At 37.2% G+C, this 27560-nt stretch overlaps 1 protein-coding gene across 2 annotated transcripts in view; it reads right to left on the bottom strand.

Annotated features, from left to right (window-relative positions):
- Nucleotides 1-12310: 12310 nt before the first annotated feature.
- ppm1db (protein phosphatase, Mg2+/Mn2+ dependent, 1Db) overlaps nucleotides 12311-27560 on the bottom strand; it is a 31378-nt gene continuing 16128 nt past the window's right edge. The window contains exons 2-7 of one of the 2 annotated variants that reach the window (XM_084413895.1): nucleotides 24238-24755; nucleotides 22481-22709; nucleotides 22264-22388; nucleotides 20193-20374; nucleotides 19616-19840; nucleotides 12311-12948 (exon numbers count right to left, since the gene is read on the bottom strand). In XM_084413895.1, the coding sequence (XP_084270021.1) occupies nucleotides 12574-12948; nucleotides 19616-19840; nucleotides 20193-20374; nucleotides 22264-22388; nucleotides 22481-22709; nucleotides 24238-24715 (1614 nt within the window). In that variant the 5' untranslated portion in view covers nucleotides 24716-24755 and the 3' untranslated portion in view covers nucleotides 12311-12573. Of the gene's footprint in view, nucleotides 12949-19615; nucleotides 19841-20192; nucleotides 20375-22263; nucleotides 22389-22480; nucleotides 22710-24237; nucleotides 24756-27560 lie in introns of those variants that run through there. The other variant, XR_014627941.1, reaches the window with a different exon arrangement.

The raw sequence follows: 27560 nt of genomic DNA, 5'->3' as shown, positions 1-27560 counted from the left end.
TCTCTAAAGGTATCGTTTAGCTGCTGGGACATATGCCGGGCAAAGCATATGAGTGAGATGATTTTGTGTGTATGAAAATAAAGTATACTGTGAAAAATATACTACATTAAAATCCTGTTAAGCAATTAGCTGTCACTTATATTGCAACATACAATTAAAATTCAACACACTCTCATGGAAATAAGTAACTATTTTACATTTTAGCGAATTGGTGGTTAATTCATATGAATTTATACAATCTCATTTGTATGCTTTTGTACGATCTGTTTACACCCCACTAACATTTAGGTTCAGGGGTGGACCTTCATGCTTAGGTTTTTTTTATAAAAAATCCGTACAAATTTTCGTACAAATCACATAGTACAAATTCACACAAAATCCTCACATCAGTTGCATTTTCTCATGAGATCAGGTTGGAAAAAAATTATATTAGATTCAACTATACAAGGTGTAAATTTACTGTGAATTTATTTAATTTTTCATATTTTTGTTATTAGTTTGGGTGTTTTATTCTATATTTGATGCTGTTTAATCAAAGTTTATTGACTGTGCAATGTTTATACATGTTTATTTGCCATTATTCATGTGAAGCCCAATTTAGATTTTTGAACAATATTGTTGAACTTTATTCATTGTCACTGTATTTTTAAATAAAATGATTTATACAATTATACAATATACAGATCTGCAAGTGTATCCAACTTTACCCGGATACAGTACACTCACATTAAGCGGTATGTACTATGTAGCAAATATCAAGTCCATGATTGTTATATTCTTGAAAAATCTAAGCTATATTGTCACCCATATATTAAAAGTTGGATATATAGTTTTCTATTTTATCTGCATAAAGTACACTCATGTAAAGCAAAATATACCATATAGCAAATCTCGGCAATGTGATTGTTAAATATTGTTGCAAAATGTAAACTATATTTTCGACCAGCTCAAATCTGCTAAATGCGACTATAGGGCTTAAAGATATTATGGAATTCTAAACATTAACATCATGATTTTCTCTAAAGCTGCTTTGGAACAATGTGTGCTGTGAAAAGCGTCATAAAAATGTATTTGACTTAACTTGACAGACCACCCTTTAAGGAAGCTACAAATTATAAAATTTTAAAATGCATGCTGTTGTGTACATACATGTTTATTGTACCATATAGTACACATATATGTCAACTGATGTATTCAGACACCAGTTCTAATATTTGGGGTCAAAATAGCCTTTCCGTGGGCCCCCCTTAAGCGAGGGCCCCTGTAACTCATGTGCACCATTCTCTCCACTCTGACGTCCCTGATTAGAAAATACTTCTGTGGAGATTCTCTTATTCAACAAAAGAAAGTCACACAGGTTTGGAACAACATTAGGTCAAGTAGCTAGGAGAAAGAATCAGACCACATTCTCTTTAACTGAATCAGCTTTGAACACGCCATTGCCCTTTTCTCTATGAAAAACCTTGAGGTTTTCCTCCCAGAGTATCCTGGGGACAATTAGCGCACCAGTCAACAAAATAAGTGTGTCCATCTAAACCAATTACGCAGCCTAAGTGGAGAGCATGCTAGCCACTGGCGGGAGGATGGCTCCTGTACTGATTAACTGGCAGACACATTGACCCGCCTGACCTCTTAAAGCCCTTTGGGGGAAACCCTTGTCATAAGGAATAAATCTGGGACTCCCTGTGTTCAAACGTAGCAGAGAGCTCACAATAACCAGTAATCCATTAAGCAAAAAGTAGATGCGGCTAATAGCATGAACATGGTTCATGCTGCATGGATCTTTTTCAAGACAAAGGAGGTTATGGCCTATGCGGGGAGCAATTTGAAAGGAACAATGTCTGTGATCTGTTTAGGACTGCAGGGAAAGTTGATGTTTAGTCTAAAGTGACTTTGGTTTCAGCATTGACCTGATTACCCAACTGCAGTTATTGCAAAGATAAGCTTTGCTCGATAATGAAGAGGAAGTTTTACAGAAACTTGAACGCTGTTTTGATGGAACCTAGTGAGTCAAATCATTCTGTCAAAATGTCACATCTCTATTAGTAATAATGATGTACATTGGCAGCAAAATATTACTTGTGACCGTTATATCAGTCATATTCATAATATAGTCATCTCTAAGGGTTTGCTGTTCAACGCACTGCATTTGTTCAGTATTCGGGCATTCACAAAAAATACTGTTACAGAATGATTACTATATTTATGTATCATGCTATTCACATGGTACTCCAAGGTACTAAAAAGACATGTAAAAAATATTTACGTAAAAAACATTGTAGTGCCATGGTACTTTCTGATACTTTGACAGGTGAGATCCAAATTAAATGGTTTCAACTGGTTTAGCTTTTAGGTTTCATACCTAAACCTAAACCTGTGAGGGTTCTGCCAATTTGGTCTGGTTTATTCTTGTTCGGTGACAGAGCCCTGACCTCCTACTTTCTTGTCATAGTCCATCCTCGTGAGTTTTGTGTGTAGAGTGTGATGTTCAGATCCCAGAACTCCAGTCTAGTTTGGTTTCGGGTCATTGTCAGGGTTTGGACATTCTTGCTCCATGTGTTTGTCTTTTGTTGTTCACTGGCCTCATTGTGTGAGTGTGCGGTTTCGAGTTCACTCGGGATGTATGCTCTTCTGTCCGCGTGTGTTGTGTGCTGGGTAGCATGCGGCTCGTGTTTTCATCAGCCGCATGCATTCATGTTGTCATGTTTTGTATTTGACACTCAGCCGGTGAGGGTTCTCATTGGCTGCGTGTTCGTGTCGTTTTATTTAAGCACATGGCTTGTGATTGTGTTCACTGGCGGCTCTAGTTTTTGTCATGTTTGGTGTGGGCACATGGCTTGTCATGTTTGTTTCTAAATGCCATGTGCTCTCCTGACTATTGTCTTAACCTACCCTTCTTGTTAGTTTATTTACCTGTCGTTGCTCGTTACCTGCTTTTTTTGCTCTCCAATTTATTCTCCTTGTGTTTGCAGTCCTGTGCAAGTTCATCGTCGTACGTACAGCTATGCCATGTCCAGCCCTGCCTTGCCTGTCCAGTCCTGCTACTGCTGTTTTCCACTGCCTGGTCATTTTTGTTAGTTTTGTTTATTATTAATAAAAACCCATTGTTCTCTGCATCATTGAGTCCTCGCTCCTACTTCAACCACACCCCCTGACAGTACAAACTCGCCAACAAAAGAGGACTAAGTAAAACAATGGTCATCTTCCTCTTCCCATCTCCTTTAAAGATCAGGTGGTCTGGATCATCCAGCACTTGTCCCTGCGTCAGAGGGGGGCTGACATCAGGGACTGCGCCTGTGATTTCCTTGAGGTAGTGAATGATCTGGACTATGAGGACAACTGTGATATCAAAGAGGTTTTCAACAGAAGCCTCGACAAGCCCCTCAGCTCCTGGGAGATGGGGAGGCTGGGGACTTTGACTTTCTGGGACTTTCTGACTTTTTCCTGATTTCCAGTGGTCCCAGAGCTCCCAGGTCCGGTGGTCCCGGAGGACCCAAAGCCGCCTGGTCTGCCAGTCCCAGCCATGGAGACCATTCCTGTAAGTCCTGCAATGGGTGTAATCATCTTCCATATCATGGCTGTCCTTCGTGTCTGGGTCGCACATACCTCACTGCTGGCTTCCTCTGACCATGGTCTTGTCTGCCATCCCAGCCCAGAGGCTGTCCCAGAGCCCCCCGTCCTCACACCTGTTTCTAGCCAAGTCCAATTTAAGTCTCAAGTCTTTTGGTCTAAGTCCAAGTCAAGTCTTTGAGGTCCAAGACCAAGTCAAGTCTCAAATCTTTGATTTATTTTTATTTTCTATTTTTAGCAATAGTTCTTTCAGCTAGTTATAATAATTAACAGTGTTTTGAAATTATCAAAACTGATTTCTACTTCAAAAATGTCTAATAAAGCACACAAAGTATTACTTTGTACCTCTTGACAGCTGTGCAACACCGCAGCCCCCCTTTGGATTAATTGATTGCTTATCAAATTTAATGACACAAATATTATCACACAAGGTAAAACTTGGCTATATTGTTACTCTTTGTTGTTCATTGAGGCTATATAACAGTACTTTTCCAATGAGTTATGAATATGCATGCCTTCAGATGTGCCATGCATGTATAAAATAACGCTTGCTTGGTATGATTCCTGCTGCTCATGTTGATAGGAAATAAATGAATTAAGAATGAAAAGTAAAATATTGTGTTTCTTGCTGTCATGTGGGATAGTAAAGAGAGAAAGTAATCGGAAATGCCGTACCAAAATGACTTGTGTTTTTCACGAGTCTCCTTCTTCAAGTCCAAGTCAAGTCTCGAGTCACTTGTTCACAAGTCCAAGTCAAGTCCATTTCATTTTTTTGTAAGTTAAGTGCGACTCAAGACTCAAGTTTCCATCTCTGATGCCTAAGCTCCTTGCACTGCCAGCCCCACCCAAGTTTCCTTCTCTGCCCATGCTAGCTGTCCTGCCGACTCCATCTAGACTCCCTGCTCTGCTGGCTTGGTTCAAGTTTCCTGCCCTGCTGGCTCCGCCCTGGCCGTCCACCGGGGGTTCCTGACACGCCGGAGCCTCCCTGGTCCTTCCCTCCAGCAGCACCCTAGCTCTCTGCTAGGACTCCAGACCTGCCGGAGGCTTCCTGGTCCGTCCCTCCTGCTCCACCATGGCCCTCAGCCAGAACTCCAGATCAGCCGGAGCCTTCCTGGTCTGTTCCTCCGGTTCCGCCTTGGTCCTCAACCAGGACTCCAGATCCACCGGAGTCTCCCTGGTTCGTCCCTCCTGATTCCCCTAAGACTTTTTGGGCTGTCCACCGGTACTGGCTTGGCTCCCCTCCCTCTATCCCTCCCCTCATTGTCTCTGTAATCTGACCCCTCCTGCCATCTTGTGTTGTCATGTTGGTGCCTTGTGTTGTTGTGTTAGTGTGTCGGTCTTGTGTTGTCATGTAATGTTTCTGTCTCTGTGTTCCTCGTTAGGGACCCCCTTTTGAGGAGGGGTAGCATCAGGGTTATGTCATTTAAGTTTTTGTTAGATTTTTATTAATAATAAAAACCCATTGTTCTCTGCATCGAGTCCTCGATCCTCCTCCAATATCATAATTTGATATAATACTAAGAAAAAGTTTTATTTAATAATAGTAGTAGTAGTAGCCTACTAGTATATTAATAATAATATTATTTATAATTATTTATTATGTACCATTTATAATACTTTTTATAATTATGATAGTTATTATAATAATTATTTAGATTATTATTATTATTATTTTAAATATTAATAAAGGATTCATGATTTTAAAATATTATAATTATATCATAATAATATATTAATAATCATCTAATCTTGTTACAATAAAATCTTTTAGCTGTAACTTCTGAACCTCATCTTCACACATATCTTCACAATCTTGGAAAATATTTTTTTTTGTGAAAAATTGTGGAAGGTTGTTCATTACTGAAGATACATGTCATGCTCTCAGCTTGCATGCTTTTTGGGCCTTTTCATGTGTGTGTCTGTTGTAGGGGGAACAAAGTGTATCTTTCTGTTGATTGCTATGTGTCACAGGTGTCTGTCTTACACATGCCCTTTTGAGGTTAAATTCAATAAGAAGTTCAAGCCCTCCTTAACCATTTTATAACCGAATAAGCGGGACAACAGAATCCATGAATGCCCTTAGGAATGAGACAGTGCTCGGGGCTCTGTCATAGGAATCATAATTTACTATTTTCCCCCTCCCTTAGACAGATCTCTTTGTTCCAGCCGACATTACACATGTCAGGTCATAACAACATTTCCACCAGCTGACAAGCAAAGGCATGGCTTTAAATGAGGCCCATTATCATGAATCACATTTGAAAATGTCAGAGCCCTAAAATGCAGGAGGTTTACCAGAGTTCTTCTCTTAGATCCTATTTGTTGTCCCACTGCTGATTATATTATATTATATTAATGTATCAGTTACATTGAATGTGATTCCCCATTGACTGGGAATCAAAGCAGATGCTGCAGCGTAGGAAGGATATTGGATTAGATGGGGGTGCTAGTAGAGACAAATATATCAAGACCATTCAGCTCAAAGTCATGCAACAACATCTTAGATTTATGTTTGTAGCTATTAGCCTTTATCACTGGACAAAGAAGTATATTTTTTTAAAGTCTTTAAATACTTTCTACTACCCCAGCTTAACATGCAAAGACAAAAATAAGTAAGTAGGTTGACTCTCTCTCAAAAAAAAATCTTGCTTTGAGCATCACAACCAGCCCGACACAGCGACACTGGCTCAGGCTCAACCATAGCATGATGGAGGGGAGTGTTTATAGGGCCTGGTTGAATTTTTATTTTATTTTTATTTTTGCGATTCTGTGACACTCAAGGTACAGCTATCAAACTTAAACTTCTGCCCCTAGAATTTTGAATCAGTTTACTTGATTTTCGGATCCAGTGTGAAGTTAACTTTCAATCTTAAATCCATGGTAAATTTTAACTTCTGCTCTTTGATTCCAGAAGATCTACTTTTTGGATTCAGTGTGGACTTAAACCATCACTGTTTAGATCCACTGTGAAATTAACCTTTACATCCAGTTGTTTAAAAATAAAATCTTAAAACAACGCCAATTTAATCAACACCGCATGAAAAAAAGACTTGTTTTTAAAAAAACGTATGTTTATTATGAGTGTATGTTGTCTTACTGCACTGGCAGATTTTAGTAGTATAACCAGATTAATAACAAGCGGAAAAAAATCTGCCAGTGCAGTACGACAAAATAAACTTATAATCAAGATACAATCTATGAAAACACGCCAACATCTCATGCAGTGTTGCTTCTCAAGTAGAGAAAAACTGACAAATACTAATAAAGAAAATCATTTTTAACTTTCATGGTTTAGATCAGGTGTGAACTTAAACTTTTAGATCAGGTATGAACTTCAACTTCAACTTTAATGTGAACTTATGCTTTCTAGCTTGCTCACTATTGCTAGCCTCTCCGAAAATTGCCTACCCTACCTTTAACACTGTCTGAATAGTTAAAGTTTAGATCGAAAACTCTAAAAAAACAGGACGTGGTTGAGAGTGGACAAAAGAGAAGGATTAAAATACCAGGCGTAAACGGGTATGTGTCTCCCTCTTCCACTTGTGATCCGATCGACCAAAACGCATCTTAATATCAGATGTAAACAGGGCCTTAGACACATTTATTCTGACTCAAGCTGTTGGGCAGAGCTTGCTGGGTAAAGTGATAATATTTTCCGATGGCAAACTAACCCAACCCGATGAATCAGCTTCAGATTTACAGCTCAAACATTTCAGAATGGAAACATCTGGTCTAACACTAACGCTTAAAATTATAGCACGTTCAGCAAGACGACGGGCCATTATCTTAGCATTTTATGGTACTTATCCCATTATGTGTGCAGTTGATGCAGACAGAGGTCTCTCTCCTGGTGTTTCCTGTCTAAGGAGGTATAAGGCATGGGTTTGGCTATTGGCATTTATTGAATGTGTAGAGTATTGATTCAGCGTTGATACACAAGGGCACAGCGGCATGATGGAAGCTTCAGCCAAGTCGATAATTGTCATTTTATCCAAGTTCAATACTTGACTAATATATTCCACCATATGGCCCAGCTGCAACCCCATTTATTTACAAACCACGCTGAATTGTGAGAGTATCTTTTATGGCTTCATTACTACAATACAGGTGGATTGTCATTGCAGATTATAGATGGCTGGTTTTTCATTGCATTTATGGAGCGGAGTAATAAAAAGATTTGAGGTTTTGGAAACTGATCATGAATATTAACGGCATCCTGTACAACAGACAAGTGTTTAATCCAGAAATCCCCAGCTCTCAAACTCTTTTCTTTAAAGCTATATAGTGATGGTCATTATTAAGATGAGCATATTCATATTGTGATAATGCTGCAAGAGGATGAGCCAAACCACTGAGAGAATTCAGAAAATGTTGTAATTCATTGTGATATATATGGCACTGTAAACCATAACGCTCAAACTAATGAATTGGTTTAAGAAGGGTAAACTTAAATTAAACAAATTCAATCAAATTAACGTTTATGAGGATTTAGAACTTTCTTTTGCTTCTGTGTTCACAAAACTGACACATTTTAAGTAATCTGAATTGTTTCATCGTTTTGAGTTTGGTGAACTTGTTTCTTTTAATTTAGACAAACTTTTATATAACTGATTTCTATTTCCCACCATGCTTTGCCATGACACTCGAAAGGGAGAGCAAATGTTAAAATGAAAGTGTTATAATGGTTTGTTACGTTAATTTTGTAGAGTTTCTGCTATGCTTTCAAAGCATTGTGTTACCAGTTGGCAAGTTACGGATTAGCTAAATTTTCCACAACTAAAAGGTGAGATTACATAATAATTTTAAGTAAAATGAACGAATTAATTTACTCAAATATTTCAAGTTAAGAACAATTAAAGTACAGAGTACAACATAAAAATTAAACTTAAACTTTTATTCTTTTTTTACTGTGTGGATGGTTGATTCATCCTGGAATTTTTTACTTTATGTTGCCAAAAATATCTAAATGAATTTTACTTTAGAAATGTAAAAAAATATATAATCATCTAATAGGTTTATTTAAGTAATTGCATGCATGAATTGCATTTTGAATGTGTTTTTGAATAATAAATCCTGAAAAGATGTGTGTCATGCCATTGACCCATTAGACATTTCCGTGACACTGGTATGATCAGTTGAGCTCTCTCAACTGGCATTTTAAGCCTGTCACTCCGAGTCCTGAACTCTCTAATGATAATAACAGCTCTTTGCAAGCACAATAAGAAGGCTTATAGCAGCAGTATAGTGCACTAATACATAGAGAGAGTGTAGCAGTGACAGGTGTGACACCAATCTCTTGGCCCAAGGCACTGTAATGTAATGTGGGCTTCAGATACAAGGACTTTTCAAAACGGGATTGACTTTCTGGGTTAATCCCTTCACTTTGCACCATTGTCCATCAGGTCAGCTGATATAAATTTGATAACCATTAGAATAGTGAAATATTAAGAGCACTGACACAGACGCAATTCATACACTTTATCTCAATGTAATTCCTCATAATATCATGACAGACTGGTAATGTGAACTCCATTTCTTGTCACAACACCATCAGCATCATTGTCCACATGGTTCCCGCAGTGGAAGAGTACGTTATTTCTGCGATTATAATACATCAAACCAAACAAAATATTAAATATACTAAATATTAAACAATTCAATCTTATAAAGACAATTTGAATTACTATAGACTAACCCAAACCCCTAAAACAAAGTATTATTATTATTTTACTTATTTATTCATTCTTTTAAAATTATGCCCATGTTTGTTTTTAAATAAATAAATGTAATTTTTTTATTATGAACACTTTTTACAATTAATGATGCCCATATTTTTTAAGTAAATAAATACGTTATTTTATATAGCCTATGAACACTTTTTAAAGTTAATGATATAAAACAAACAAACTAATAAATAAATGTTATTTTATTCATGAAAACTTAGACAATTAATTACAGTTAATAATTAAATCAATAAATATAAATTATATTTTTGGAGAAAAAAAATGTCCTATTCCCCCAGTTGTCCTTACAAAGGAATGTGTTATCATGGTTTCGTTAAATATCTAAATGAGGACATTTAATTTTTGAGATATAACCTTATATTGGCTAATTACAGTGTTTTTAATTTTAAAAGTAGTGCATTACAATATTACGTTACTCCAGTAAAAGTAACTAACCGTGTTGTCATGGAAAGTAATGCATTACGTTCCTTTTGCAACACTCTTTCTCACCTGGGCTGGCTAGCTTGTTTGTTTTTTAATAACAAAACAAAAAAAGTTATATTTGCGGCAAATGTAAATTCCATTTCACACCAAAAGTGAAATGTATAAGCCTCCGGCTGAAGGAAATGCAAATTCACTTTTGTGTTTGGAGAATAGATGGATGGATGAAAATAAAAAGTGTTCTATTTATGAATCATTTGAGCCTTTAAGGACATATACCTTTGATTTGAAATAAAGCTAATTATAGTTCATACAGACTCATTCTAAACCTACTCTTTTCACAAGGCTGTCTTTTTTGGAAAAACATTATTTTGTTATGTTATAAATGCCTATTTATGTTTTACATTTGAGGTAGTTAACAGTCAAGTAGCAGCACATTTTGCAACAATTTTCTTTCCCACGAATAAACACCCACACTCACGCACACTCTTCACTCAAGAGGAGCAGCAGATCAGAAGTGTTTCCTTGTCAGTTTAGCACCATTATGGAGGGTGTGGGTTTAGCTGCTGTCAGGTGTGTGTCACTATCACTCATGCTCTGAGATTAGCCTTCTAGAAAATGTCAAGTAAAACTATTCAGCGGTGAACGGACGCTCACGTTACTTGACTTTCGGTCGTCTCCTAGTATTGACCGCCACCTAGTGGTTGAAAAACACAGTGACATTGAAGCGCCGCCACACCAGTTTTTTTTTTGCACACACACACAAATATGCTTAAAAGATACATTTATAAGTAGGCCTATACTTAAAAATTGTCAATAAACAATATTTGCAATACTACGGTCACGGTTTGCTTTTAAACATTTCTCTGCCTACCTATTTGACTACTGAGACTTTGGTTGAGTCCATGAAATGTGACTAGATGCTTCTCAAGAAACCTAACACGGAAAATAGCGACACTTAAACACAAAACTGAGTGTCTCTTTATTGCAATTCCAGGAAATAAATATCAAACCCTGAACAAGACGGCATCCAATACACTAATATTCAAACCCATTTCAGAGAGAGATGCAGTTCGATATAAACGACCAGGCATTTTAGAAAAGCACAGTAAAAGAGAATAACCTCCATTAAACCCAACTTCCGCTATTGCTCAGGCCAGAGATAAGGCTTTTACAAATGCGAAATGTTTCAGTTTTCAACAGGGAATGAAAGTGTAAAAAAGAAAAAAGAAAAATCACAATCTGTCAAGTTTTAACATGCAGAATCTCATTAAAACAATATTATTTCTCTAAGACTTTTTTTTTGGTAACACCTTTGGTATAAGGTTTCATTTGTTAACTATATTAGGTAACGTGAACAATAGCCTACGTCTACAGCATTTATTAATCTTAATATATGGTAATTTCAACATTTACATTTTTAAAATCCAAAGCTGTATTTGTTACATTTGATTTGCTAATGCACTATGAACTAACATGAACAAACAACGATCAATAGGATTTTTCTAATGTTAACAAAGATTAACAAATGCATATATATATATATATATATATATATATCGTTAGATCATGTTTAGCAAATGCATTAATTAATGTTAACAAATGAGACCTTATTGTAAAGTATTACCGTTTTTTATGTAATGTAGGACCCCTTGCAGATGTTTTTGAAATATGCAACCACAATATAACTGGATTTTTGTGTTCGTTTTTAATAAATTCCCTATGCATTTAAATCCATCAAGCTGTAACTGTCCTTCAGGCAACACCAAATGAAGCACTCAAACCAAAACTGTCACTCTAGCAAATAGTGAAAGTTCATAAACAACACTATGAAAATGTTACTTCTTGTCCACTGACAGTTTACTGGAAAATCTCCTTCGAAAGACAAAGTCTCAAACATAGGGCAAAAAACCATCTCGCTAAAAATGTGCTGTACACCTCGGTCTCAACATCAGCTTACAACCACACATCACATTAGCTCTGGAACTGGTGTTGGAATATGTTATCTGCTTTTCATCAACAGACATTATTGATATTAAATAACTTACAATATCGAAATACATACGAAAATGTAGATTCCATTATACAACAGTCAAAAAACAAAACGCCCCAAGAAAAAGCCAGTTTCTAAGGATATAACAGAACATGCAATCCTCACCCTTTACAAAGGTTTTATCAAAAAATAATAATAATAATAAAACAATTGCTCTGTAGTCCGATGATCAGAGATACGTCTCAGTTTCAACTCATGCAGTAACTCAAAATTAGAAAGACAGGGTAATGCTAACAAATACATTGAATACTGATGTGAATATTTAATGCACAAAGTATATTGGCATGGACAAATGAGCACAAGGATTGTGGGGCAAGGAAATTGGTTATTTGGGGGGAAAAAAATATAGCAAGTATAAAAATATTATATATTGTATGTCTACAATTATTTGGTCATTTTCAGAAAATCTGTACAAGCAATTCATGAAATTTAAAAGATGGATTTGCTGTTTAATTTAAAGTGTAAAAGATTAAAAACATCATTTAAAAGAACATTCCTTAGAGAGACTGATCTGAATTCTTTATCTTTTTTCATATAAAATGACTATAAATCCAAACACTAAAAGGGAGATTTTTTTTTTTACCCTCACATCATTAAAAGTAAAAGGAAAGGGGGGGAAAAACACACACACAAAAAAAAAATCATACTATACAAATAAAACCAGTGGCAGTCAAAACAATAACAGTTACTTATTCTTGTGACTATGCAGAATATCAGAGACCAGGATGTAGATTGAACATCCATCTTCACTCATCTGTGTTAGTGTGTGCAGTCTGACGGAGGAGTTCAGCAGACGCAGAGAGCTGCTTTACGGTGCTGTAGTATTGTGACGCTGGGCGTCCGTTTGGGACTCTTGCCGGTGTTGCGTTTGGGTACGGAGCGTTCCCCAGTCCTCCGGCGGGAGCTGCTCGGGGTGAGGGGGCTGCGTCTGGGCCTCTTCCCCAACGGACTTGACACATCCGGTGAGGACAGGGGCATCTCTGGGGTCCAGTTGCCCTCAAAGGGGCACGCAGTCAAGGAAGCTTTGTCCATGAGCTCAATGTAAGGGAGGTTTTCCTCTAACGGGGGTTCTGCGCTGAGACTCACTCCTGACAGACCGTTCCTTCTCTCCAGCGCCGGCAAAGACTCACTGCTGGCTGAGGACAGGTCTGGATCTGGAGTCTGTAGAGGATCAAAGATTTAGTCATTTTGTGTTTTACCCATTTCTGATCCTAGAAGTTACACATGTTGGGAAGCTACTTTTAAGGCTACCTTTGCCAAGCTAGTAGTAAAAGTAGGTAAAGTCCTTTTGAGAAAGTTGACAGCTCCACAACAAGTTAAAGAGAAAGTTCACCCAAAAATTTAAATTCTATCATTTACTCACCCTCAAGTTGTTCCAAACCTGTATGAATTTCTGTCTTCTGCTGAACACAAAAGAAGATATTTTGAAGAATGTTGGTAACCCAGCAGTTGATGGGCCACATTGACCTTTTCTTTGATTGATTTTTTTCCAAATTATATAAGTCAATGGGGTCCATCAACTGTTTGGGTACAGACATTCTTCAAATTATCATCTTTTGCATTAAGCAGAAAAAGAAATTCATAAACAAACATTAACAACTACAATTAATCTAATTATTGGGATTATTTATATTATAATATAACAGATTATTTTTTATCTTTTTAAAAAGCAGAAAAGAAAGAAAAAAAAGCACCATTTATCTGGCATAAAAACAATAAAGTCTTCAATTAGAGAATAAATCAAATTAAGAGTAATATTGTGAAAATATTATAATATTGTGAACTATTATTACAGTTTTCTAATTTATTGTAATTTATTCCTGTGATGGAAAAGCTGAATTTCAGCATCATTACTCCAGTCTTGATCCTTCAGAAATCATTCTAATCATTTCAAGAAACATTTCTTATTATTACCAATATTGAAAACGGTTGCTGGTGTCTGGTTATATATCTCGTTTGCAGAAGGTCATAACAGCAAAAGGGTGTTCTACGAAGTACTAAAGATGCTTGCCATTAAGGGGTCGAATAATTTTGAGACTGCAGAAGTCATTAAAAGTTGCATTTTCAGTTGAATTTGGGGAAACCACTTGAAACATTTGTTGTGTTGAGCTATTTCAATTACTTTTGTTTGATTTGTTCTTCGCAAACAGCTGAAAGTCTGTGCATTTTGCAAATAAACCTGATTTGCAATGGGGGTTGAATAATTTCGATTTCAACTGCATGTAACATACACTGCCTTAATCAAAAATGTTCATTAACTGGAATTCCGTCATTTTGACAGACAATAAATATTGTATTTACCTGCTTTAGAAACGTTCCAGTGAACACTGCTAATATGATTAGTAGTGAAAAGGGTAGACAAGTACATTTTAAAGCATCCATGTGAAAACAAACCTGGAAAGAGTAGTGAGGATTTGAGGAGAAAAACAAGAGCTTCTTAGTGCATTCCAGTAAATTATTTATGGTATATATCAAATTAAATCGAGAGAACAGGCCACAAATGTGGAGTGTATGTTGTATTTTTTCATACTGTTACATGGGAATACAAAGAAGAAAAAAGAAAAGAATCAGGAGGAAAAGAATGCAGCGACTAAAAAGAGCTCTCGCCATAGATATTCTTGTTATACCATATCACATTAAAATGGAGTTAATGTTATTCTCCTGACGTCTGAAAATAGAACATGAAGGAAATTTTACAGTTTATTTAGTCAAACTGATGGATAATGATTATTTGAAACACAACCTTATGATTTGAAATTATTATAATTTTTTTTCAGTCTTTTTCCCCAAACCAGGCGTGCCTCCCATAATCTAAAATGCAATAGGCTCGTTAGGATAAAGGTAGATATCGAAGATTTTATTTATTGGATATTTAACTATGCATGCTCATTTGCCCTTTTTTTTCCCATTAAATTTGCAATAATCTAATGCTTAAGGTTAATGTTAATCTTTAATATAATAATACTTTAAACACTGTTAAATGTAATATTTATCAAGTCTCAATTAATATTTATTTTCCATGTTTGGAAATTATATTCCATCATGTTTTGATGCACAGAAATCGTGCAGCATTTGAAACCATTTGGTGTTCAACTTATTTAGACAAAATAGTACATAATTTTAATATCAGTCATACCATGACAATAATGATCAGTTTCAGTATTGGCCAGAATTTTTATATCTGTAAATCCTTAAAGGAAATATTAAAAAGTAAAAAAAAAAAAAAAACTCCAGAGGAAGTACCAGAAATGGAAAAGATTCAAACTGCAAACAAATGGCAACAACTCTTAAAGACAAAATACAAATAAAGTGAGTCTAAAGTCTGGTCTTCATCACTACTTTACGACAGAGGAAACGCATCACGGCTGCTCTTTTGCATTCTCTTGCCCTGTTCTGTATTTTTCATTTCCCCTCTATCAAAATCATAACAGCACCAGAAGAGCAAACAGGAAAAACGATCAAAGCGGCCTCCCTAAACCTCAAATCCACTCCACTTAAAAGGATTAAAAACACAAACATCTGTCCACTCTCCAGCTCTCTGAGCCAAAGCAAAACAGCCAAGAGCAGCTGGAGGAGCCGTGCTTCAAACACACTGGGGCCAAACAAACACGGAGACATGGCTTCCATCGGAACTGCTCTGACAATGGAGGCCTCGATCGGGAAAAGCAGGCAGGACTGATGAGCAGCGTGTTAGTCTCTCTTTTGGTGGGCATGGAGCCAAAGTGTGGCTAACATGAGCAGGAACTCTGTAAAAAGTCTTATCTGAAAACCTCTGATTGGCTGTGAGTCTGGACAGTGTACAGAAATCTCTTGAAGGTCAAGGGTATCATGATGACCTCCTGTTTTTGTCTGCTTGAAGTTGCAGACAAGTTTTGCGAAAAGCACTGGCACTTTGGTACCAAGTCGATACTGGAATTGTTCAAATGTGACAATACCAGACTCAAGATACAGATAGTATTGACTGGTGCCCACTGTTGCACTCGTATAGACAAAATGTAAATTTTTTTGCCGCATTGAGCATTATAGCCAATCACAGGCCCTGTTTACACCTGGTATTAAGATGTTAGCGTCTTATGCAGGATCTAAAAAGTTTTGAGCTTGTCCACTTTCGACCACTTCCAGAGGAAGTCAAAAACCCATTCGACCGGATTGCTTTCGTAGTGTAAATGCTCATGTGGTTGAATGTGTTCGAACAGCAGCAAAATACCGTCTACTGACCTAATGTGTAAACATAATGGGAAGCACGCTAGCCAGACAGGATTTAAACTTTGTCGACTGGAGAACCGAGTTTGGTTTGAAGACGAAAAATGTACCGTTCAGTGTGGTCTTGCAGCTATCAGAGCAGAAACGAAAGCTGATGCTCTCCGTATGTTTTTCCGAATGTTCGTATGTAAATTGCTTATTTTGTCCATTAGATCGAAAGATCTGAAAAAACAAAAATGTTACCCGCCCACAGACCGCCCTAGACGTGGTTAAAAGTGGACAAAAGAGATGGATTAAAACACCAGGTGTAAACGGGTATGTGTCTCCCTCGTCTACGCCCATCCGATCAACCAAAAGGTATCTTAATAGCCGGTGTAAACAGGGTCACAGAAATGTCTGCTAAAATGCAATAACTAATCAGAGGCATTTAAGTTCAGAATCCACTCAATTCCAGTCCAAACAGTACAGCTCAAAACTGAATTATGCATGCTTGCGAATCCTATTATTATATCCAACAAAGTGTAGAGACAATGTAAATAAGAGATTAATTGTGAGGCGTAGGCAGCTTCTTTGATTATAATATGAATTCGCAAGAGTGCAGAACTGTGAGCTTGAGCTGAAATTAAGTGATTGACAGCTTCAATGATTATAAAGGGACCACTCTTTTTTTGCTTTCTGTATAATTTGAATAAAATTTTCATAGAAATGTATATCATTTTAATAAACATTTTGTGTTGCTGAGATGGCCACATAAACATTACAAAATGGGTATAAATTTAAATGTAGAAAAGAAATATAAATTATTGATATAGTGATAACCATAGAAATTGATGGGACGAATAAGTCTAACTTTGCTAATAAGTCCTGGCTGAATATGTTCAGTAGCTTTAATAAGCCTAAAACACTCTTTGTTATTACTTGGGGTTTTGTTCCTCAATTTATTACTGACTTTTTACTGAAGGTTTTTTAAAGCAATGATTACTTCATTTAATAAATATTAAAACATTTTTGCAATCTATTATTTACTTATAGTTGATGTTAGCATAAATTGTTAATTTAATTTATTTTAAATCTTTTTTTTATATACAAATAGTAAAATAAAATAGTTATGTAGTCAAAGTGAGTATTCAAATAGTTTTTGCTATAGTATCGAAATTAGTACAAAGCACTAAATACAAATAGAAATTTGACTGGTATTGGTAATAGCTACTGAACTTTTGGTAACTGCGAAAACGGGAGTAAAACAAATGATTATCTTTAAATTAAAGGGCACCATTATGCAAAATTCACTTTTACATGGTGTTTGAACATAAATGTGTGTTGGCAGTGTGTGAGCAAAACCACCCTAGAATGATAAAAATCCACCCAGTGGTTTTTTTATAATCCCTATAAATCATAAGCACTGTCTCAGAATGAGCTGTTCTAAGATTCTATGCAATGTGACGTAGAATTGCACAGGCCCCTCCCACGACTGTTGATTGACACTGCAGTTTGAGCCTAGACCCGCCCTGAGTGAGCTGGACACAGTCTGCCATTGTTCGACGTTTGAGCAGCTGTAGACAAGAATGTCTCCTAAGTGATTGAGGTGTTTTGTTGTTGGATGTAAGAATGAACTTAGTCTTCATTTACTCTCGTTGTTACTCGAGGATGGATCTGTACTGTTTGTGATCCAGCTAACGGTCTCCGGAGCGACAGGCCTAACGTTACTGACCACGGCAGAAATGAAAGTGAGAGCGCGCACTTTATGACAGCTCATCCAGTCATTTTACGGATATAAGGTTTACCAGTTTATTAAGCACCCACTGAAAAGGTGTGTATATATTTGTTTACTGTTAGTTGTAACGAGTGTTTTGTGTACTTCGCTGTGTATGTTGATGATAATGAAAGGGAGAGAGAGAGAGTTTATGGATAAGACTTTAATGCTCACTTCATATAACGTTACCGTGTTTATTCAGCTCTTACAGTGATTCTCTGGAGTAAAACTAACGCTCATCTTTTGTGTGATGTACAATAAACTTCACTGAACTCATCAGTATATTTTGGTCATCATTCGGACGGGGTCTGCTACAGCAGGCTTGTATTAATAGTGGTTAAAAGCAGATGACAAGTAAATTATAACCATAATTAAACTAAACTATACCTGTTCTATCTCCATACAGCATATATTTTCTGGCTCTGTGGGCATTATTGTCCGACTCCGAGTCGAAATGAACACCGCAACTATGAGTTTCTGTTTTGATATTATCAGATGAGATTGTCCTGCTCGAGCGCAAGCTCGTGAGGCTCCGCCCCCTGGGCCGGCAGCAGCAGTTAATTTGCATTTAAAGGGCACACACTAAAACAGCATGTTTTTCTGAGCTCCAAAAAATGACAATTTAAACATGCTGTAAAGCATGAGAACCTGTGGTTCACGTTCACATGACACTGACATGTGGAGAGGAATCGGGTTTTCTGACATATGTGCAAAGCCTGAGAACGTTTTATCTGCTAGACAACACAATAAAAACAATATAGGTAGATCTAAATCCGCATGATCACATCATCATATCATTGTTATATATCAGGAGAGTCCAGTCCAGCACCTGGAGGGCACAGTCCTGCAGAGTTTAGCTCCAACCCCAATTATACACACCTGAACCAGCTAAACAAGGTCTCACAAGGCATACATACTAGAAACTTCCAGGCAGGTGTGTTGAGGCAAGTTGGAGCAAAACCCTGAAGGACTGGCCCTCCAGGATCAGGATAGGACAATATATTTCATCGTATCGCCCAGCCCTAAAACTTGTAAAAGCACTAAGGCATTATAGACATAACATTATGACTTTCTGTAAAGCTGCTTGGAAACGATGTGTATCGTGAAGAGCTATGCAAATAAAATTGACTTGACAATTGGTCACACTTCACGCTTGGATATTCTGGTTGTTTCAATATATATTATGTAGAAACTTTTAAAGTTATCTGGAAAACTGTCAGCTGTAACCGCCAGGCAGACGATACAGAGTTCTGCGGTGTAAACAATCTATTTAAGATCCATTTAAGATCTATCTATATATCTAATGCTTTGTAAGGAAAAAATTGGTTTGTCTAACATTATCTAACCCTCTGTAGAACACAAGACTAAATAAACATTGACAAATACTTTACAGTTAGGCAGAATATAAGATGGTAAATATGAGTTGTCAATACAATATAAGACCTAGGGTATGATTTTACCCCCAAAATCAATATATCTGAGACAAAATGGTAAATGCAAATCCACGTTTCACTGGCTGGATTCTAGTTGTTTCCAGTTGTTTGCAGCGATCCATTTGCTTCTCTTTTCTGTAGCTTTTCAGCAGTCAGTAAAAAAAATAGCTCAGATTTTTTGTTTAATCTATTTGTACAGTCAATCGCACAGTTATTCGCGGTATTCACGCTGAACACAAACACTGCCACTCAGTCTTTTTGCCACTCAGTGGGTGTAACTTTTGTGACTCCTGCCTACTCCTGCCATACCCTCTATTGCAGGGTGTCATTTTTGCGCTACTGGTGGCACCAAAAAGCTAAATTAATTTTAGGTTTTGTTTCCTGAAAACACCCTCAGCCTGCCATTGCTTCTCAAAGTGTGGTTTTAAGCATCGTTTACCTTAATGAGTGGTGTGTTGGAGCGGGACCCTATAGCTGGGTCACAGTGCGGGCCCTCTGCTAGGCTGAGAATGACCTCGTCTCTATGCATAGGAAGGTGGGGTTTGCCAGGCTCAGGAAGGGCAATAACTATAACGCTGGTATTGTCTGCACGGAGCATCCGTTGACGCCATCGCATCAACGCATGGCAGCCCAACCGACGTGCAACCGACATCCCGAAGGGTGCCTGTAGGGCATAAAAGACACTCTTAAGGCCCGTTCACACCAAGAACGATAACTGGAAAGATAACAATAACTACATTAGCTCAAGCTCTTTAAAGCAGGACAGATTCTGATTGGCTTTCAATATTTTTATCGTTCATCAGCTGTAAAAAATCATTCTGAAAGTCATTCCATCTATATAGTTCTCTGTGCCGTTATTGTAATAGGTGTGGTGTGGACTCTGCTAGTCTTTTATAATTAGAACTATATTTTTATAGTTATCATCCTTAGTGTGAACGGGCCTTTAGAAATTAACACAAATAGCAGTGGGAAGTTAGAATAGTACAACATGTGGTTAGAAACCATTTTTTTCATACCACAGCTTCATCATGGCTCTGGCACACAGTCACCGCCTCCTGCGGTGGCACCATGTTCCACAGGCCATCACTGCCAACGATGATGTAACGATGCCGTCTTGGGTCAAGGGTCACCACATTAGTGTCAGGCTCGGGAGACACCACAAACTCTCCACTGTAGAAGTCATAACTCCATAGATCCCCTGCACGGACACATTTACAACATTATTTGCATACAGTCGCATTTGTCAATAAATACATCCTGGAAATTCTAAAAAAGCTTCAGGACAAATCTCAAAATTTTGATATTAAGGACCATCAGCTTGAAAAACAAGTCTGTCAATTCCATCTCAGCTTTAAGTTTAAAGGGATGGTTCACTCAAAAACACAAATTCTTTCATCATTTACTCACCTTCATGTGCCTACCAGTATAAAGGCTTTTGCACCGGGTAGTTCTAGGAACTTAGTTCTAGGAACTAGCCACCAGGGTGGTTCCCAGAGAACTAATGTTCCCCTAGGAACGTTTTCCTGGTTGCATTTGCACCGCTAGTAGGAACTCTGAAGTGACGCAAGCCGCGCTTGTTGTTGTGACTTTAATTTTGACGGCACGGCGGACCTTTATTTTGACGGCGCTGAGAACACTAGCCAGAGCCACACAGTGCTCGCATTCTCCGTGTTCATTAGTTTACGATCTGTCTAACAGTCCTGTCTCTAATACGTTATTAGATAGAACTGTTATACATAGAAAGTAGACAGTATATGAAAAGGTATTAGCGCATGCCGTGTGGTTGATGTCCAGTGTTGCAAGCTGAGCAAAAATACATAATCATATTTCGCTTGGTCCCCGTGGATGATTTTCTAGCGTAAAAGTTGAGAGGTCCATCTATCACTGTTTTCCAATTTCGTAGAGTTAGTTTGTTATAATCTGTGTGTTTACACTGCTTTGGTTTTTTAATGGCAGGTGCTGGTGTTTCACGCGTGTTCGGCCAATCAGTGTACACTAACGTCACATATAGTTCCTATAGTCCTGGTTTAGACCCTACTCTGAAGAATGAGCTAAATTAGTTCCTCCAAAAGGAGTTCCTAGAACTAAAATCATTCCTAGTTTCTGCGGTGCAAACACACCAAAATCCAGGTACTTCCGCCAATAGTTGTAGGAACTATGACAAGGTTCCCCTGTGTGAAAGCCCCTTATGTCTTTCTTTCTTCTGTGGGCCACAAATAAACATATTTGAAGAATGTTTTTGTTCATACTTTATTATACAGTTAATTTCCATTCTCCAATATTTTTTAAAGTTGTAAATAAAACAGATTACAAGAGTAGGCTATGATTTCAAAGAAAATACTATTTCAGTCTTTTAACTCAAAAATTTCACAGTTATTTCAATCCTGTTCAATTGTTCAAATTTACTGGCAATTGTGAAAACTGTTTCTATATTAATTATGTTTTTAGGGTATGTGAATAAAAGCCTAAATTAAATCAGTTCATCATTTAAAGTGATCGTGTCTCTTCAGAAGACTTGGATTTAAAAACCACTCGAATAATATGAAGTGTGAATGTTTTAGGGAATTGATTTTCGATGAAGGGACAGAAATCTCTCCGGTTTCATTAGAAATATCTTCATTTGTAGATGGACGAAAGTCTTGTGTGGTTGAACGACATGAGGGTGATGCTGCCAGAACTGATGACCGAATTTTCATTTTTGGGTGAACTACTGTATCCCTGATGATGAATAGTGAGGCACTGAATTTGACTGTAATGGATTTTTATAGGATTTTTGCAGGTTTACACAATCCTTCTAAACACCATTTAAAGCAGTGGTTCTCAATTCCAGTCCTCGGACCCGCTGCTCTGCACATTTTGTATGTCTACCTTATTTAACACACCTGAACCAGATCATCAGCTCATTAGGAGAGACTCCATGAACTGAACTGAGTGTGTCAGATAAGAGAGACATACAAAATGTGCAGAGCAAGGGGTCCCGAGCACTGGAATTGATAACCACTTATTTAAAGCAATGGCTTTTGAAGTCAGTACAAACCACATATTACTTAATATTTAATATATCGGAGTGAGAGTGTAAGCGTTTACCCAGAGCTCTGGCAACAGCGAGGAAGGGGATCTGATCGATCGGGGTGCTCCTTCTGACCGGGCCGTTGTGAGTTAGCCTAGGCCTCTTCCACACCACACGGTTCACGCCAGACTTCTTCACCACACTAGACTCACACGCAATAAAAGGAAATGACTGCATGAATCCAAGAGATCGATTCTTATGATGACTAGAAAGTATTAAAAATCAAGCTCTCACCTTCCTCCCAGTCCCTCAATTCTCTGCTTCTCTTTCGGGAGCTCGGGCTTGTGGTCTTGTGTGACCTCCACAGCTTTGATGACTTTATCAGAGGGATCTTCCCTCACACCCAGCACGACAGACGAGTCCCCGACATGAGCCACAAACATGCGGTCCCCTCTGATGACCACCACACTGGCTGTAGTGCCTGAAGTACTGGGGAGGCCAGTTAATGTTTTCGGCCATTCAGCTGAAGAACAAACACAGGGTTAAACACTACTACATCAAGACATTGATGGCAAGGCCATTTCCTCCAAAGCTGAATAAAATCCAGTTCTGTAAGTCATAATGAGATACTTTCAGATAATAATGAATTAACATCTCATAATACTTTTATCTTCATTGTTATTTAATTATATTATAGATTACACAAGAATGAAAACAACCGTTTCGCAAAACGTGCCATGTTTGCTGTGTTCTTGCATTTACACGGCTTTGACCAACAGATGTCGCTAGCCTGCCATCACGCGCACGCGGTCTATGGATTTGCACATGCGCATAAACAAAAGTGTTTTTATTTTATTCAACACCAAGTCATCATTACTATGAGATGTTAAGTCATTATTATTGCCTGAGGAAGTTATGTTGATCTGTTCTTAAATCCATTAGTCTAAGTGATTCAAGTTCGAGTGGTGTGCGAGACTTTTCCATTTATTTTGGTTTACGTTGTACCTGCTACAGATTCAGGTGTACAAAGTAGATATTTCTACATTTTAAAGCCATCATTATTATGAGAGTTTCTCATTATAATGAGATACTAAGTCATGGTTTCACATTATTATGAAATACTTTATCAAAACAAAGACATTATTACGAGAAAGCTTCTCATAATGAGATAAATCATTATTATTTATGAAATAGATGCTTATTCTAATGAGATACAAAGTCATTATTACAAGAAACTCATTACGAGAAACCCAATTTTACAAGAAATCTCATTATTATGAAAACAAATCTCAATATCAGATGTTAAGTCATTATTATTAGAATATTTCTCATTATTACACGATATTAAGCCATTATTACGAGAAAGGTTCTCTTATAAGATGTTATTACTAATTCATTAACTTGATTTTTCTTCTAAATAAATACTATAAAATGAACTTATGAGAGCATGTCTCATTATTATAAAGTACACAGTTATGGGACAGTTTCTCAATAAATAATAATAGAAATATAATAATAGGAAGTCATTATTATGAGTAATTTTCTCAATATAATGAGATACTAAATAATAATTATGAGAAAGTTTCTAACTATTATGCCAACAGAATCATATTTTACTCAGCTGTGGCGGAAACGGCTTCCGTAGTATAATGTATTCGCTTCATCCCTCTAAAAGTGTGTAAAGGTTCTGCAACCGTTTTTGGATAGATCTGCTTATTAACCTGTCAATTTCCGCGCATGCGCACTGAGACCCATCCGTTCGATTTTTTTCGTGTTTTCTACAGCAAGTATATAGCGTGGCGCCCAATTTCAAAAAGTTTATTATTACTCAATCGCTGCCCCAGTATTATATTCATCTGTCTAAGAATAATTTTAACACGTATGTTATTTCAGGCGTTAAAAATTGTCTGGAGGTCTTAAATTACACTGATCACCATAACCTTATAATTGACGCTAACGTTACTCACAACATAGTCAACTTAAGACATTTAAAAAATATATCAATTAAAAAAAAGCACTCTCGTCAGGAAATGTCTTGAATATGTACTTACGAAGCTTTTTCCACATTGCATGATGACACGCAACGAAGCCCTTACGAATTGCGGCACAAACTTTCCGGTAATCCTTAGACCAAAAGCCCCGCTGCTTCTTGAGAAAATCCCAGAGGTGATCTCGAGCGAACAGCGCGGCTTCTCGCCCTCCGTGGCCGTCAAACACGGCGAAGAACGCGACCGATCTCCTGCTGTCCGCTGCCGCCGGTTGAGTCCCGGGCTCCTCGGTACCGTCGCTCTCATCGGTCGACAGGGTGTTTCTCCACGTTACCATGACGGGTAAAGGCTTGTTTGTGCAGTCCGGCGGGTCGCTTTCAGAGACGGGCTCTTGGTCCGGCTTTGGATCAGTGTGTCCGGCCTCTCGCAGCTCATCGTCGCTGGGTTCCAGCTCCACGATCACTTCAGTTAAATCCTCCATGTATTTCCTTCCTCCTTGTTCGGAGAAGACGCTCACTCGCAGCGATAGGTCTAAATTCATGGCCAATCGGACAGCCCTTGCTGATCGTTCAACCTAAAGACTGCACAAACGTGGTTAAAAGATTATGGTTAACCTCAAAAACATTTATTAATCTGAGCTCGTCTTTTGTTTATTTTCTAAGCTGCCAGTCTTCCTTCCTTCACAGTCACATAGTAATGCAGGCAGAAGTGTCATATAGCGCCATCTGTTGGACAGGAGGATTGTGTACGTTGCAGGGAAACATGGCAAGCCGTTTTAAGATTTAAACCTTAACGTACGCATCTATTTTCAAGTTTCTAATCCTTTTTTTTAGCTTGGTCACCTGACTAGGACCTAATAAGTACTAGCATGCATTTAATAGGATCAAATAATTTAAGTGTATCAAATGAATAAGCACTAGTATCTAACAAATAAGAACTAGTATCTAATGAATAAATACTAGCATCTATTTAATAGGCATGAGTATCTATAAAATAAGAACTAATACTGTATGGAATCGTAACAACGCCGCCTGGAGGTATCTTTATGTATATAACTTCATTAACGCTTAGACAAGTCAAGACATGCCTGAACAAGTATCAGGGTGCAGTCAAAGGCTGTGTCCCAATTCAAAGGCTGCATTCTTCCATGGCCACGACTTCAAAAGCGAAGGTTGAACTGAGCATTGTTAAGTGGGATGTCTAGCCTACTGTTCTTGTCGCCTAGCAACTGTGACAGCTTCCATAGTTGACCAGCAAGTTATATTCAACTGCCTAAAAAAAAAAAAAAAAACCGGGTTCACAACCTGTTTAAATATGTTCACCTTGGTCCATTTATATAAAGAGTATAAACTATATAAAATTGCATCTTGGTAAGATATAAATCAACATTTGAACCACTTTATATATAAATGTTTTTTTTTTTTTTTTTTTTTTTACATTTGTATCATTAGATTCATTAGATTATTTGAGTAGGTAGAACCACATTTAAGAGTGTAATCCTGCAATTTCTCTCAAAAAAAAAATTCTGTCGTCACCGGCACGCAATGAATTCTGGGGTATGTGAGGCCGCAAAGTAAAACCAAGTCCGTCAAATGCTTGTTTGATACTGTTTAGTTGTGTATGTTCTGCAGTATAATTTAGAAATGTAAGCTGAATTTGCACACCTATTTATCAAAGTAATGTGAAGCTATGTTTTTTTTTATTGTACATTTTATATTGCATTTTGTTTTCTCTGTTCATTGTAGAACACAACCATAAGGGCAAATGCGTTTAATACCTCAAACATGCAGAAATAATCCAAAATAAACCCTTCAGCTGGGACACTCTCTCTCGCTCCAGTGTCTCTAACCTGAAACTCCGACCACCATTTCTACTAGTGCTTAACCAAACCCTCTGAGCGTCCCTTACACTTGTATAAGTACCTAATGAAATAACTAATAATATATAATAAATACACAGTCACAAATAGAATACATACTAGTCAGAACTGAATGGTTGATATCTGAATGACAGATCCCCATAGAAGTCAATGGGAAAAAATGTATGTGTGTTACTAGTAACAATACAATAATTGTTAGTCACTGTTAAAATAAGTACTAGTATCTAATGAATACGTGCTAGTTTCTAATGAACAAGTACTAGTATCCATTTAATAGATAACTAGTATCTAATGAATAAATACTTATTCTTTAGGTACTATAGGACCTTTTTAAAGATACAAGTACTAGTAACTAATGCAATAGATAGTTGCTAAAAAAAAGCAATAGAAACATGAAAATAGATACCAGTACGTTTAAAATGTCAAACGGCTTGCCATAGGAGGAAATTGTCTGTTCTCAGTATGCAGTAAAGCTAGTATTCCATTTTGTTTAGTAGACGGTGTATTGCTGAATTTAGACAAAGTCCCTTTCTATCTCAAGTCTTTGATTAAGCTTGTTTAAAAATTTGATTAACTTTGCGCTATTATTGACCTCAAATGAATTACCATTGAACTGATTTGAGATAAATAATGAGACTTTACATCTTATTATGATGGTAACAATATTCAGAAAAGTATACTACTTATATTACTTATGCTGCATAATTTAGATACATTGAATTGGAAATGCCAATGAACATTTTTATTTCCAAGATAACTAGACACCACTCACTGAATTAAACATGCAATGTTAGAGGACTCCAGTTATTGTCTCAGAAATAAATATATTTATTTTGCATTTTTTTAAACAGGTTTGTGTAGAATTTCTAGCCTTTTGGCTGTCCGATCAAAGAATCATTCAAAAAAAGAAATGTAGCTAATATTACCTAGAATTTATTTATCATACTGAAAATAAAAGGTATAGTCAGTTGTGCATTGCATTGAAAGATTCAGTACCAATGCATAATAGGTTCAGTATTCTCTGTTGTATACTGCACATTTTTGCAATGCATGCAGTCAGAAAGCTTTGTTACCAGCCCTGAGTTTCAGCCACTATGCCAAACCAGCCTGGATTACAATCATCAGGTTACGTCAGTTGTTTGAGTAAAGACAAAAACATCTGCAAAATGTACAGTTTGCAAATCAGGTTTATTGGCAAAATTTACAAACGTTTAGTGGTTTGCAATGAACAAGTCAAATAAAAGTAATTGAAATGGCTCAACACAAAGGTTTCCCCAAATTCAACTTTTAATGACTTCTGCAGTCTCAAAATTATTCAACCCCCCCGAATAGAATCCCTCACAACAGCACAAATCTGCAAAACAGATGTTGTCTCAAGCACACCTGATCCAACTAATCAAGGACTTCATTCATTGCACCAGGTGTGCTTGAGCTAGAACACATTAACTATCTGAACTGGCTAGGCTTGTTGAGTGTCACGTTTGACTGCATGTTAGAAATAAGGCTA

The sequence above is a fragment of the Rutilus rutilus genome, assembly GCF_951802725.1.
Source record: "Rutilus rutilus genome assembly, chromosome: 7".
Lineage (NCBI taxonomy): Eukaryota > Metazoa > Chordata > Actinopteri > Cypriniformes > Leuciscidae > Rutilus > Rutilus rutilus.
Note: the sequence above shows the minus strand (reverse complement) of the source record. Positions and strands in the feature narration are given on the sequence as shown.